Below are 14,051 nucleotides of genomic sequence, written 5' to 3'. Positions count from 1 at the left end.
TCTCTCGGGTGACGTTTCGCAAGCGCCAGTGAGCGCCGCGCGGTTCTAGATTGGATAGAGTTCAGTAAGGTCACCAGCCTCTCGCCGGTACGCGGGTTTGTGTTTCTACGTGCTCTTGCGTTTCTCCAAGAGCTTTTTTTCGTGAAGAGATCGCGCTCGCTCTCTCATTTTTCTCCCTCTTTCTCTGTCTCTCTCTCTCTCTTTCTCGCCACGTCGATCCATCGCGAACAGTCGGCGATAGTTCGCTCGCTCCGCTGCCATTTCCGACGCGAATCCGAGCTGTCGTCATCATCCGTTTCCCACGGATCATCACGAACGCGGGGACGCAGTCGGCCGACGTCAGCCGCTGATACGTTCGCGCACAAGTTCGTTCCGCAGCTCCGAAGAACCGACTCCTTCTCGAGCGGTAGTGCGAGGTATGTACGTAGGATCTTATCTTGCCGCAACTTCCCCCCTCGCGTCTTCGCGCAGCAGCGCGTCTCGTCCCGTCGACGCCGGTTACCTCGGAGGTTAGGCGTTCGCGCGCGCATCTGCTCTCCGCGATGGCTGCGATTGCGATATGTTACTTCAGTTCGCGAGATGAAATTCGCCCAGCGGGATTAATAAACGTCCGTGGCGCGTCGCGACGTTAATCCGAGATCGACCTCGACACCGCAAGTGTTACTCCGATTTGAGAAAGGAGAATCAAGTCAGGTCAGTGTCTCTGTGTCTCATTACCGCCCGATGGGACAAGCTCCGTGGGAGATTAACTCTTAAGACCTCGCTGTAGACTTTTTCTGTAGGCTTCAGGTAGGAAAGAAATCGCATTAGAGTTCGACTCCAAGGATATCCTTAACCCGCAAAATAGTGACAGAAGAATGTATAATTCATTGGCAGCCTTACAAGTAAATCCTTGGAATTTACATGTATTTTTGAGTAAATACGGAACAAAAGAAAGCTATTGTCCTTCATCGCGGAAATGGTGACAACCTGTCTGGGACATCATTTGCGCGGAAACATATGTGTTTGAGGATCTCGATGGAATTGACGCAAGAATTCTTTACAATAGTCTATTGAAACATGTTATGGATGGTCATTAAAGGGTCATGCGTAGTTATTTGATGTTGGAATGTCGTTGCGCGATAATTATTGCATTCGCAATTGTTCGCAATTGCACGGAGGCGGAGCTGGGAAGAAGGGCAAAGAATCCATATACGGCTAACTTCATGCGAAAATGAGAAATAACATTTGCATTTACATGAAATTAAGCGGTAAATTATGTCTTGCATAATACACGGCGTTTCCTAACCTCACAACGCTCGGTCGATGATGTAGGAATTCTTCTTGTCGACGAGAATTACCCTCGGAATTATTATATATCGCTTATTTATTACAAGAACAATTAAAAAAAAAACGTTTCCCAAAAATAAGTTTGATTGATATTTTGAATTAAAATTTTGTAATATTAATTTTGATGTAAGAACTGAACGATCGTTTAAGAGAATAGAAGTATGTATAATACTTTTAAAATGTTTTGTTCTTTTTTTTATGTTTGTGTTCCTTTTTTATAAGGAATTACTAATAATTTTTATGTTATATTATGGTAAATGAGCGATATTGTATAATAATATTCTAATAATAATGTATATACATTAAAAATATGTACTATAATAATATAAATATATAATAATAATACCAATATATGTGATAATTAGATATGTGTAAGAACAAAAATATTTTAATCTCATTTTAAGTATGTATATTTTGTAAATAATAATTTTAAAATATTTATTTTGTTTTGTTATTCTAGGAACAAATCGGAGGAAGAGGAACAAAAAAGAGGAAGAGGAAGTTGTGAAGAATATAAAAAGATATTTTCCGCGCAAGAGAGAAAGAGAAAGAGAGAGATGGCCAAGAAGACTCGGATGGTAACAATGTATCTTCCAAAATATTAAAAGGTCACCGTTCATCATTGAAATTAAAATGTTGGATTCTGAGAGAAATTGATTTTTGAGATATTTAATAACAATGGCAGAAAATATAGATGAAAATACTAATAAATCAGCGGAAAACAGCATGTCGGAAATTTCCGCAGCAGACGACAGAATAGTTTCCTCTGATAAGGAAAATCATGAACAAATGAACATCAACGAACCATCTACTTCTAAAGAAGCCTTAGACGCTACTGTTGAAAAGGAGAAAATCGAAGATATGGATTTACATAGTTCCGAACAGCAACCAAATACTTCTAAAACCGATTGTAATGGGGATTTGAAGGAGGAAACTAATCTCGAGAAGATCGAATCCGAGACTACCAAATCTGAGATTAATAAACCTTCTGAGACTAACAAATCTGAGACCAAAGAGAGCAATGAACCTAGTTCTGCAGAAGCAAAGATGGACGACACCATTTATGCTACCACCCTACAGAGTAGCCTAAATGAGATCATAAAAGTTGTTCATGGAGATTTGGCGATGGAGATACTCCGATGCGCTAACGATACTACGGAAGACAATGACGAAGAGAATAATGAAAAAGATCAACAAACGGTAAGGAAGGAAGATGACGTTTCGAAAGATGATACGGCTGACAGTGTGAAGGAATGTCCTACTTCCCCGGCCGCAGAGGACAAAAATGACTCAAGAGAGTCCTTGAACAAAACGGAAGAGAAATCAAACATTGGAATTGTTCATTCTCCGACCGCGTTTGGCGAACTTATTGAAGAACAGCTTGCTAGCGATTCTGCATTATCGACTGATCGCGCGGACCACATAGTAGAATGGGTCAAAAACTCGGTAGTAAACGCCAACAAAGAGGATAACATTCTCGAAAAAACTAAATTTAAGATATACGAAGAGAACACGACGTACGAGGCAGAGAAACGAAAGATGACTAGTGTCACTCCACCTTTCATATCGGCCAAAAAATCGTTGAAGATAGTTAGCAACATTATAAAGAAGAGTATTAAATGGTGAGTACCATATGTTTAATTAATTACTGATTACTAACCGCGTTAGCCAAAATCGAGAATGAGAGAGTAGAAGGTAACGAAATATTTCTCTATTAAAACATATCATCTAAATAATTATTGTACTTCCAATCGTCCTTATCTCTCAAGCTAAATAAAAGTTAAATAATTGTTCTAAATCTCTCGTAAAAAAGTACGTTTCTTAATAAAATCGCAACACTATAAAGAGGTATCATATACATATATATATATTTTCTTAATATTATCTGCATGATAGAACTCCTAAAAATTCAGAAGAATTCGATTATAAACGATTTTTTAAATTTATGTCTTGATGTCGATTTCTTCTTTTCGAAACATAATGAGAATTCCACGCAATTTTGATACCATCGGGATCACATTAATAATCAGCTGCGCAATAATTCTGTACATCAGAAGATATTTCTGCAATATAGCGAATGATACTTTTTTCCCTTGTAATCACTGTTTGATGGTGGCCGAGATATTAGCATTATCGGCTGATAAAGCCGGGATAAGTGGCGAGCCTACTAACGGACGCGCAAACGCACGCTAACTACGTCGAGAATCGGGGTAGAGAAAGAGAGGTGAGGTGAAGACGCTGCAGAAAAAAAGAAGCCGGAGGGAGCGAAATATTGACCGTGGAACGATAAGCAAACGGTGGTGTCGATAACGGGATGACTATTTCTGCAACGCGTCCTCTCCTTCAACCTCCGTTTATCTATAAGATAGTGTGCGTGCGTGGTATATCCATTTTCCGTATTTCTGTCACAAATATCTCACCTTTTTCCACGTTCTTGTGTGTCTTCTATTTATCATCTAAACCACATTAAAAGGAAATTGATCAGTTAAATATATACTATACGTTTTTCGTGACGAATAAGGTTCATTCATTTTCTTTTGAAAGTTTTGAAGATTATTTGGAAGTACAAGCGTCTTTAAAATCATGTTACGCCTCTTATTTTAATGGAACTGTTTCTGTCTTATCTTTCATTGTGTTTTAAATTTAAAATTGTGTATTATAATTTGAAAAATTTAATTATATCGGAAATTATATTATAAATTTGTGGAAAATCACTCTATCTTTCGAAGAAAAACTTTCTATCATCTGTATTTATATGTGATAAACGAATGTTGTTGAAAAAATCTCTTACCAAGAAATTTTCGACAACACTAATAAAAGTATTATAATTGCGTTTTTAGTTACAATCATATTTTTTACAATCATTAGTACAATTATTTTTTTTACTATTTTACTTAATAATAATATACTTCAAAAAGATATCATCCATTTTGTATTTTTTTTGTTTTTCCGCTATTTTATTATGACTTATAATTAATAAAAAGCAAATTTTAAAAAGAAAATTACAATCATTCTCTTGAAACAAAAGAATGATAATTCTGCTGTAAATAATACTTTTTATTAGTACCGTTGAGTTATCTGTTGGAGAACATCTATTTTTGAACACAAATCGTGAAATGTGTTTTTCTCCTAAAAAAATATATACTTAGTGCCTACAGAAGATATCATTCGAAGACAGGAAAATAAATAATTTTGTCAGTTACCGTTAGTCACGTTATCAATGCTTCGATGACACGAAGGTTAAACGACAATATGCTGTTGATGACGCCAGGCGTAACCTCGCAGTTGAGCAGTACTGCATCTATGAAGATGTTATCACTATCAAAACGTTACCTCGATGTTTGCGTTTACGCATCGATACATTGACAAAAAATATAGCATCGCGCCTGAGTCAATTAAAAGCTCGTGCGTACGCAATAAACGATTTCCTGGATTAAATTTATCTGGTCTCTTCTATAATTATACACTTTTGTTATTACATACATGTATCCACAATAATAAGTAGAAATTAAACATTTCTATCATACCAGAAACTTGATAGAATGAATGAAAATAAAAATTGAAAATAATTTTAGATTTTTATTAGTGTCTATTTTCGATTCTTAAAGTTATAAATTTAATGTTTTACAAAAGCATCTCTTTATAAAAGTAAGATTCTACTTCATGCTCTAAAGTGTCATATATTGTATCTTTTTCACATAGACATTTTATAGATCAGTTGTGTAATTTCTACTTCGAGGAAAACTCAACGGAGTTCTCTACCTATAAATTTTGTTCTTTTTCTTAGTATACATTATTTTAGAAAGTTTGAAAAAAGTAAAATCCCCTTCGTTCAACAAATACTTTATCATGTCTTTCAATGTTCAAATCCTCTCGCAAGCAATATTTCGTAATCAATGGCGCACAGTTTAACATTCAGATGAATATGCCGAATCTCTTGTTTTATGCGAAGAATTCGGATTTAAGTTTCCACAAAACAATTTGAATCTGCTAAAGCAATAGTACAAAAGCGATAAAACATTCCGATTATTTTATGACTGTGTATCACATGCTTGGTTCATGATTATGCCAATTGACACTGGGTTGTCCGAGGGGCTGTCTTATAATTTAGTTTAGCGGAGTCATTTTCTTATATATCAATATAGAAGACAACAATTCATGACACCATGATGCGTTACTTTCAATAGGATTTTTTCTTTTACGTCTTTATGCGGTTTTGTTATTTTTCATTATTACTGCTGACTAGACAGTTTTTTTTTTCATAAACATACAAATATTGTTTATTAGGATTTATTAGAATTATTATCTATTGACTGTTTCCTAAATATATATTTGAAATTAAATAAAGTGGCTTTTCTTCGGTATCTAGATATGTACATATTGTGTCGTTACTATCGATAAAATTTTACGTTGTCTTTTATTGTTTTGTAAACATTTTACTTTACTATTTCGCAGTGATTCATTGATTGGAATTTCGAAAGGTTTATGAAGTTACTTAGAAAGGATCGTTTTATCTAAAGTACACATTTCTATATTTATATATAAAACGCATTCTTCTGATATAAAAACTGGTTTTTTTTAATATGCTTGCTATCTTCTTCTTGCTTCTCTTTCTTATCATATTAAAAACGTATAAAATTTTTATATTGATAATTTTGTATTAGCTTTATGGGTAACTGAGTACTGTTATCCAAGGTAGTTTCTAGAAGAGTCACCATACGCGATTTATTTTTTGATCGATGAATCGACAAGCGTTTTTCCGAGTGCCTCTCGGAGTGCCACGCAGCCGAGACTTGAGATAATTATAATACGCGATCGACCAATATGTATGTGCGCGCGCGTGTTTCACGGAGAAGGCTATCCAGTTTCCATGGTCCCAAGCCAAGGCTGGTCTTACAGTCTCACCCCGCAGTGGCGGCGGCGACGGGAGCAGCAGCAATAGCAACAGCAGTCGCCGCCGCCGCCAGATGAAAGTGGAGCTGCTGCGACGACGCAAGAGGGGCGTTAATCCCCACGAACGGTACCATAGAAACGGTACCGCTAGGGTCGTTACGTGCAGTCACCGCGTGCCGGAGACCAACCACTCCGGTACCGATTCGAAGGGCTCGATCTATCCAGCCCTTCGATTTCACGGTCCTATTCCCTATGCACGTCTTTCTATTTCTGCATTCGTCGATATTTAATTTTGTCTCATGAACGTTTCTCAACAGCAGCATCACACGCTTCATTGATGAGTAAAGTATTTCACTAAGTTAACTTGAGCTTGAGAGATCTTAGTTTAATGACAGATTAAAAATGCACATCTACTACAGGGTGTTTCAGACCTATCACCTGTTAATGGCAGATTCCTCAAGTTATTTTGAGACTAAAATTCTGATACAAAAATGTCGAGGCTATAATAGTTTTTGAATTATAATCGTTTAAAGCTAAAAAATTGTACCATCTAAAACTTGCGCGTTCAGGCACAACGCAAAGCGCTAAAAGTAAAAGCTAATAGTTGTTTTTTGTTAATATCGATATAAATATTACGTAGGCGAAAATAAAATTATTGATATTTCTATTTCTTGATATTTATTATGTTAAAAAAAGTATTTTGCCTGTGGACATTATGGTATATAAGAGAAGAATGGAATCCACAACGAATCCAACGACTCAACAATGTTCTTACTTTGGCTGCGTTTCTCGCTCAAATCCATATTTGACGGAACTTGCGGCGGCCGGTCGACCATCCAAAGACCTTGAAGAAAAAGGAAAAGTCTTTGTTCACAAGTTCTTCGACAAGGAACCACAGCCACATGTCGGTGATGGGAATGATGACTGTGTGTTTTCGTATAGCGTGCGTCACCCTTTCACATGAACGCACGCACAGCCGTATGCTTCTCTTTGTGTGTGAACGTTTACAAGGGTGTGCGTAATGGTACCACTATGGCGGAATTCGGGGAGGTAGACTTCTGCCTCGGACTCTTTTCTCCTACTACGAGAAAAGTGTTTCTAACACTTTCAAGGTCATTTGACCTTGCATTTTTCGATCGTGGCAGTTTGCCCGCAGACTCGAATCGCTTTGTATGAAACTAACCAAAAATCGACTCCGCATAAAACAAATTTAAGAAATGTATTTATCCGAATGTTAAAAATTGTGTACCATTGTTTACGAAATATTGTCTGCGTGAGGATTTGAACATTGAAAGATTATATTATAAAGTATTTGTTGAACGAAGTTTAACTTTTTATTTTTACTTTTCTCAATATTTATAAATTAAACGCATGGATATAAGAAAAAAAAAGCGCTCCATTTACCGTACCGATTCCTAACTTTTTTTTATTGTTATATTTATTGTTTGAAATTAGTAGGAATTCTTTTTAGTATTATTTAAATTAATAAGAGTTTCAGTGTCGAATTTGACATTTTTATTTCACTTTTATTATTACAAAATTTATAGGTAGAATATTTTGTTGAATTTTCCGAAATAGAAACTTCACTTTTGAGTATAGAAATATTACCTATGTATGCAAAATTGAAAGAAATAATATATGATTTTAAAGTATAAAATAGAACCTGTCTTGCTTTTGTAAAGCATTGAATTTATCTGTAAGAATCGAAAATGGAAAATAGTTAAAAGTTATTTTCAATTTTCCTTCTTCTTCATTCTATCAAGATTTTATGGTACCTATTTGTAACGTTTCCAATGAGCGTTTGGGGCCATAGGCGTGGACTTCAAAAATCTCTAGGAGAAGATATATATAAAACTAACTAACTATTATTTCGTACAATCTTGTACATTATTAAAAATGATAATTTTACTTTCACTTATTTTATAACACTATTGATCGATCGAACAAATCCTATCGGCTATTAAACTCAAGAAATTGTTTCTCAGAACAAAGACACTAGACTTGTGTTACAAGAATTTTCCTATTTACTTTTGTCAGATTTTAGGCATTTGTTTGATTTAGGATGCTTCGTATTATCATTGTCAAGTTACGAAACGTCGTAAGCTCCAATCACGATTAATCGCGGAGAGATCCGAAGCCCGCTGCGCGGCAATGGAGCGTCTTCTTCGTCTTCCGAACCCTGGTATCCTGGTAACGCCGGAGAGTGACGTCATTTGGCGTGTGTGATCCAAAGGCCCAGCGGCCGGTAACCGTCCATCGCGCACTACCAAAGCCACCATCACCATCACCACCACTATCACCAACACCGCCACCCACCGTCACGACCAGCATCGTCGCCACCCTCGTATCAAACCACCCTCCAGTCCCTCTTCTATCTCTCTCTTGTTCGCCCCCTCCGGCAATCCCCTTCGCAATTTCGTCGCCCTCCGAACGGACTCTGACCCCTCTTGCGCCGCCGCAGCCGCCGAGGCTGTCGCTATAACGAGAGCTGGATAGAGCAGGTTCCCCCGAAGCCAAGCGAGATCATGGCGAACGCGTACAAAATGCTACCTCGAGATCTTCGAGTTCTTCGTTTATCGACGCACCCAGTATTATGTCGACATCGTGAATGCGATCTGTGACACATTGTTTAGACATTTGTTGCTTATGCTTTAACAAGTATAATTTTGTAATTTATTATCTCTCTTTAAGATAAAAATAAAAAGAAGGGTCATTATTGTGTTTATCCAAGAAAATTAATAACGAATATTACGATGTTTCGCTTGTTATTGAAACTCTTTATTTGACTTTTATCAGTAAAATTAAACGCACTTTAAAAAGTTTATAATCGCGGCGAAATCGAGCGTTCTTCAAATTGGAGGATTTATATCAATATTGTTTGCACAATTTCCTGTATTAGAGTTTGGTACATTTCATGCGTTCACTTCTGCATTTCATGCGTTCACGAAACAGAAAGGTACAGCTTCGTCTGTTACTCGTCAAACCCGAATGTGAAACCAGATCCTTTTTTACGATGCTCAGTCTAAATAGATTGCATTAGAAATTCAGTGGAGTGTTCGCGGATTTTTCAAATGATGTTTTATTGTGGGGACCAAGAGAGAGAGAGGGGGGGGGGAGAGAGAGAGAGAGAGAGAGAAAGAAGAATCGTAAATTCATTCAATGCCGGTGGGTAAATACGTAAATGCAATATAATTGGTGCTTTATCAGAATATTACATTTCGTTTCTTCTCCGCGCATTCAAATCGAAATTTTGAATCTCCATTCATTATGCATTTTAAATGATACGAATATTATATGAATTACAATTAAAATTAAATTTTAATTTTGTGCCCTAACGGAAATATTGGTGTCGAATATTTCGTTTTATTAATTGTATGATTGGAGATGCCTTTGAGCTTACACACAGAAAAATGCATATTGTACAACGTAAACAATTATACTTACTTGTTTCAAGTATTTTAGAAGTTCTCATATCCACAAATCTATTATAAGTTCATCATGAGCGTCAAATTTATTCTGCATTCTATAGTAAGTTTAATATTTCAATATTATATATAATATTAAATTAAAACAAATCAATATCGTTAAATTAAAATAAATTCCATTTACTTATAATATAAAGTAGCTTCTTCGATCAATTTTATAATATTGTTTAAAAGAAGATAAATTCTTGTTTTCCGTACATAATAATGAGTTTTTTCTAAAATTTGTAATAAATGTATTTTAAAATTATAATTAAAAAAAATATTCATTAGGCCTGTTCTTTTTAGCTGAACTTTTACATCAGTTCGTCTTTCTTCCTTTTCTCATCGGGAGGAAAGAAGAAGAAGAAAGATGAACTGGTGCAAAAGTCCAGCCAAAAAGAATAGGTCTTTTGTTAAAGATAACCGTTAAACCGTAACTTATAAGAAAGAAAATAAATTGAGCAATCACTTTTCTTAGTAATAGAATGATATTTTTTCTGTGTGTACATATAGTGCACATTTTATTATGATACAGTAATACAAAGTAAAACTATAGCACGAGTCTCTATTTGTCGCCAATATTAAGGATCTTAGAGACCATCACGTGTTCTATCCCGTATCACCGTGTAAATAATCCGGAGTAAAACTAGGCTTTCGAGAGCACACATTGGTTGGTACGAACTACTTACAAAAAGGATGTATTCTCACTATTGTTCGACTAAACTTAAGTCGCTAACAATAAGTGAATTTTTTTTCCATCATACGAGCAACAGGTCGAGGTTAACGTCGATGCCACGTCGTGTCGGCTATGGGCGGAAAGTGTTTAGTTCGGAACCAGTTTAAAAGGACTGAACGGATTGACTTATTTGACCTGAATCGTGAATGAGCGATCCTTACAGATATATATTGACCAGATCGCAGAAGCGCAAGCCTAAAGGAGCCGGCGATCGTAGAAATCTTCTCTGGAGACTCGAGCGCGCGACTTGGCAGGTTTGGCAGGCAGACAGAGCGGGCGCGCAGGCAAAGGGAGAGGGTGGCTTGGACTTTGGTCGGGATGGTGGGTATTGATCCCGGCGAAGCGGTAGCAGCGGGGTAGCCGAGACCCCACCTCAAGAAGGGTGTCTCCCCTCTCTTCTCTCGACCGCGCAGTTTGTCTCTCTCTTCATCTATTTCTCTCTTTCGTGCCCTTTCGCCAATGACGATGAGAGGAAGAGCAGGCGAGAAGAGAAAGGGAGGTAGGGAGCAGAGGAACCACGTGAGTGGTATACTTGTCTCTCAAGAGAAAGAAAGATAAAGAGAGAGAGAGAGAAAGAGAGAGAAAGGGGTGAACCACCTAACGCATCCGTGTGTACCAAAGATATCATCCTTCTGTTCGTAATGAGCAGCCCAATAAAGCCTTCGAAAAAGCATTGGAACCTCTATGGAAGAGATCTACGAATACAGACCTATATTATAGGGAAGCAAAAAGTACTTTAGTTTTTTGAAAGAAAAGACTAAACTTTTTCTAAATATTTTTTTTAATTTACTACTTGATTTACAAATGTTTTTATTTGAAATTATTTTTTATTGTCTGATTACCTATCACGTTTGTGAATCATCTCTACTTTCTGATGAAAATACAATTTTCTTAGAAAAGGAATTTTTTTGTGTTCGTGTGTAGTCCGTTTTTATACTGATTATCTGATATGTAGCAAATGCTACATTTATGTTAAATTGATTTAATTTTTTTCTCTTTCGGGTGTAAATAATGAAGCGTATTAAATTATTAAATAAAATAAACGTCTTAAATCTAAATTATACTTTTGATAATTGTTTAATTCTTGAAATAGATTATATAATAAATAATTAAAAATGTTTCCTTTAGAACATTTTAAAAAGTCTTTCTTTGTTTTCTATATTATCTAAATAAGTCTGAAATTTTCCAGATTTACAAATGCATATAAGATTTATTTTGTCATTTATTATATATAAATATTATATGTACTTTTTATTGACCGAATAGTTTATATATTTTGATTCGCAAAATTGGTGATAGTTAGTACTTAATGAAAGGTCTTATAATTATTTGGATGCTTCTACTATTCGTTAAATCGAGAAAGAGGCTCACATGGTTTCTTTGAATAAATAAAGATATTTAGCTATTTTGCTTTGTCTGTAAACAGTTTGTTTGAAAATAAAGCCATCAAGAGACAGACGGCTTTTTAAAAAAGGAAAGTTTTTTACAGAAAAAGAGAGAAAGAATAAAATATAATTTATTTAGTGCTCTTGAATGTAATTTTTACAAATTCAAGTTACTATGTAATGTAAAACGAAGTTATTTATTTGCAAATTCTTGGTAATATAAGTATTTGTATATTGGTTACATATTAGTATATACGAGTATATGTTAGAGAAAATACATGGATATATCTGCGTGAATTGTAATTGTATAAGCATTAACACTTCAGATAATTAACAAGGATAAAATAGTTATGTTTAAATAATATATAGTGAATAAAAACTTTTTTTTATAATGTTACCGAAACAAAAATTCTCTGACTTTTCCCGGTCACTTTTTGGAAAATTTTTCTAATTAAAGCCAAAAAAGAGCATTAAATAAAAACAAAAATAAAAATATTAAAATGTTTTATTATTTGCAATAAAAATAAATAAAAAAATAACAATATAATAAATAAAATATAATAAATATAATAAATAAAACTTATAATATTTTTAAAAACATTTTTAAGATGAAAAGTTCAATTTTGTATTTTTGATAGGAGAGCATTTATCTTTTCACTTATCTCTTCGATATCTTAAATTCTGTCCGATATAATTTTTAATTTATTCATTTTTAATTCCTTTATATAGAGTAATATCTCATATATTATTTTTACAAATTTAGAAATCCTTCTCTAGAAAATTGAAGTATATGCATTAATACTACTCTGAAGCATAGAATTTATGCCGAGGACGACAAAAATTTTTTAAATTGAGATCTATCATTTTTAGTCCAGTATGACGTCTAGAGCTATCAAGACAATATTTGCTTGATATAAAAACAACCTGTACTTACGAAATTGATCGCTACAGACTATTAGATACACGAAAAAAGAACATCCAATTTACGGAATTATACTTAGACATCTAATTGTGTACGATATCATTTTACGATTTATGTATATGTGTGCATAGGATATTGATGTGATAATGGATGTATCGATGATACGTAAATTGTATAATCCTATTAAATCGATAAAACAGTTATTCTGTCAGTTTTTATCTTATTATTCCAAAATTCTCAGATTTTTCTTGTTTTTTTTTCTTTCAAAGTTCTTTTCTTTCTTTTCTTCCTTTCATCTGGAGACATGGTAGTCTCGGCGCTAATAATGAAACATGGCGTGAGACACTGTCGTGGCTCCTTTACGCGAACCGGCGATTTGCGCCGGATCGAGATTATAGGATATCTCTATATATAATAAAAGAAAAGAACTTTGAAAGAAAAAAAAAACAAGAAAAGTAAAGGAATTTTGGCAAATAAGGTGAAAACCGAACTCTGACTCCCCGTTTTACCGATTCAATACTGTTATTTATTATACGAGTAAAATGAATATCAGCAAGTACTACTTTGTTTCCTTCAGTTTCCTTACAATTTCTTTTTCATCTTTTCTAATTTTTAGGGCAATAAATCTTATACAAAAAGAAAGCGGAAAAAAAAGAAAAAGTCAGAAAAAAGGTTGAAAAAGAAAAACTTGAGAGAGAGCACATTAATTTTATTTCTTAAAAGAAGTGATACTTTTCACAAAATGCATTTTGCGCTCGTAAAACGAAAAGAAAGAATGTCTACCATAGTCAAATAATTGTCCTTGTAAAACTTGCTCGTATGGTGCAATGATGCAGTCGCAGCTGCATATTTTCACCGCAGGTGCACGAATTGTCGTCAAAGTAGATACGGCATTAACTACAAGAATAATTTCTCAGTTACGTGATAAAAACACGACATCACGCGCGCGTTCAAGTTAAATTCAAATCGACGGAAATTATGACGGAACCGTAGACGAGTGTGTCGTAGCGCGAAATATTTTAATTTCTGCATAATCGTTATAGTTAATCATCTTAACACGTGAAACTATCATGCGAGCATCGCAGAAAGGATGAGAGGAGGATGCATTGCGTTGGTCGACGCTTCGACCCACGGTCGATCCTTTATTCCCCCTCGAGAGAGCGTGTCTCGTCTTTCTGCTTCGCCTTTCTCGTTGCTATCCGGGCGTCAACAAACGTGGATATCTGAGAAACGTACGATACTCTTTTTTTCTTATCTCAATAAACTCGCATTTGCAAAAATAATTAAATTTATAATCTCGCAATTTATTGGAAATATGACGT

The 14,051-nt window shown here is 35.0% G+C and overlaps 1 protein-coding gene across 1 annotated transcript in view; it reads left to right on the top strand.

The window, feature by feature from the left end:
- Window positions 1–14,051, top strand: part of LOC108720813 (altered inheritance of mitochondria protein 21) — a 48,772-nt gene continuing 34,721 nt past the window's right edge. The window contains 2 exon segments of the mRNA XM_018445021.1: window positions 1–416; window positions 1,790–2,951. Of these exon segments, the coding sequence (XP_018300523.1) occupies window positions 2,008–2,951 (944 nt within the window). The 5' untranslated portion in view covers window positions 1–416; window positions 1,790–2,007.

Source organism: Mycetomoellerius zeteki, unplaced genomic scaffold (genome assembly GCF_001594055.1).
Source record: "Mycetomoellerius zeteki isolate Tzet28-1 unplaced genomic scaffold, Tzet1.0 scaffold155, whole genome shotgun sequence".
Classification (NCBI taxonomy): domain Eukaryota; kingdom Metazoa; phylum Arthropoda; class Insecta; order Hymenoptera; family Formicidae; genus Mycetomoellerius; species Mycetomoellerius zeteki.
Note: the sequence above shows the minus strand (reverse complement) of the source record. Positions and strands in the feature narration are given on the sequence as shown.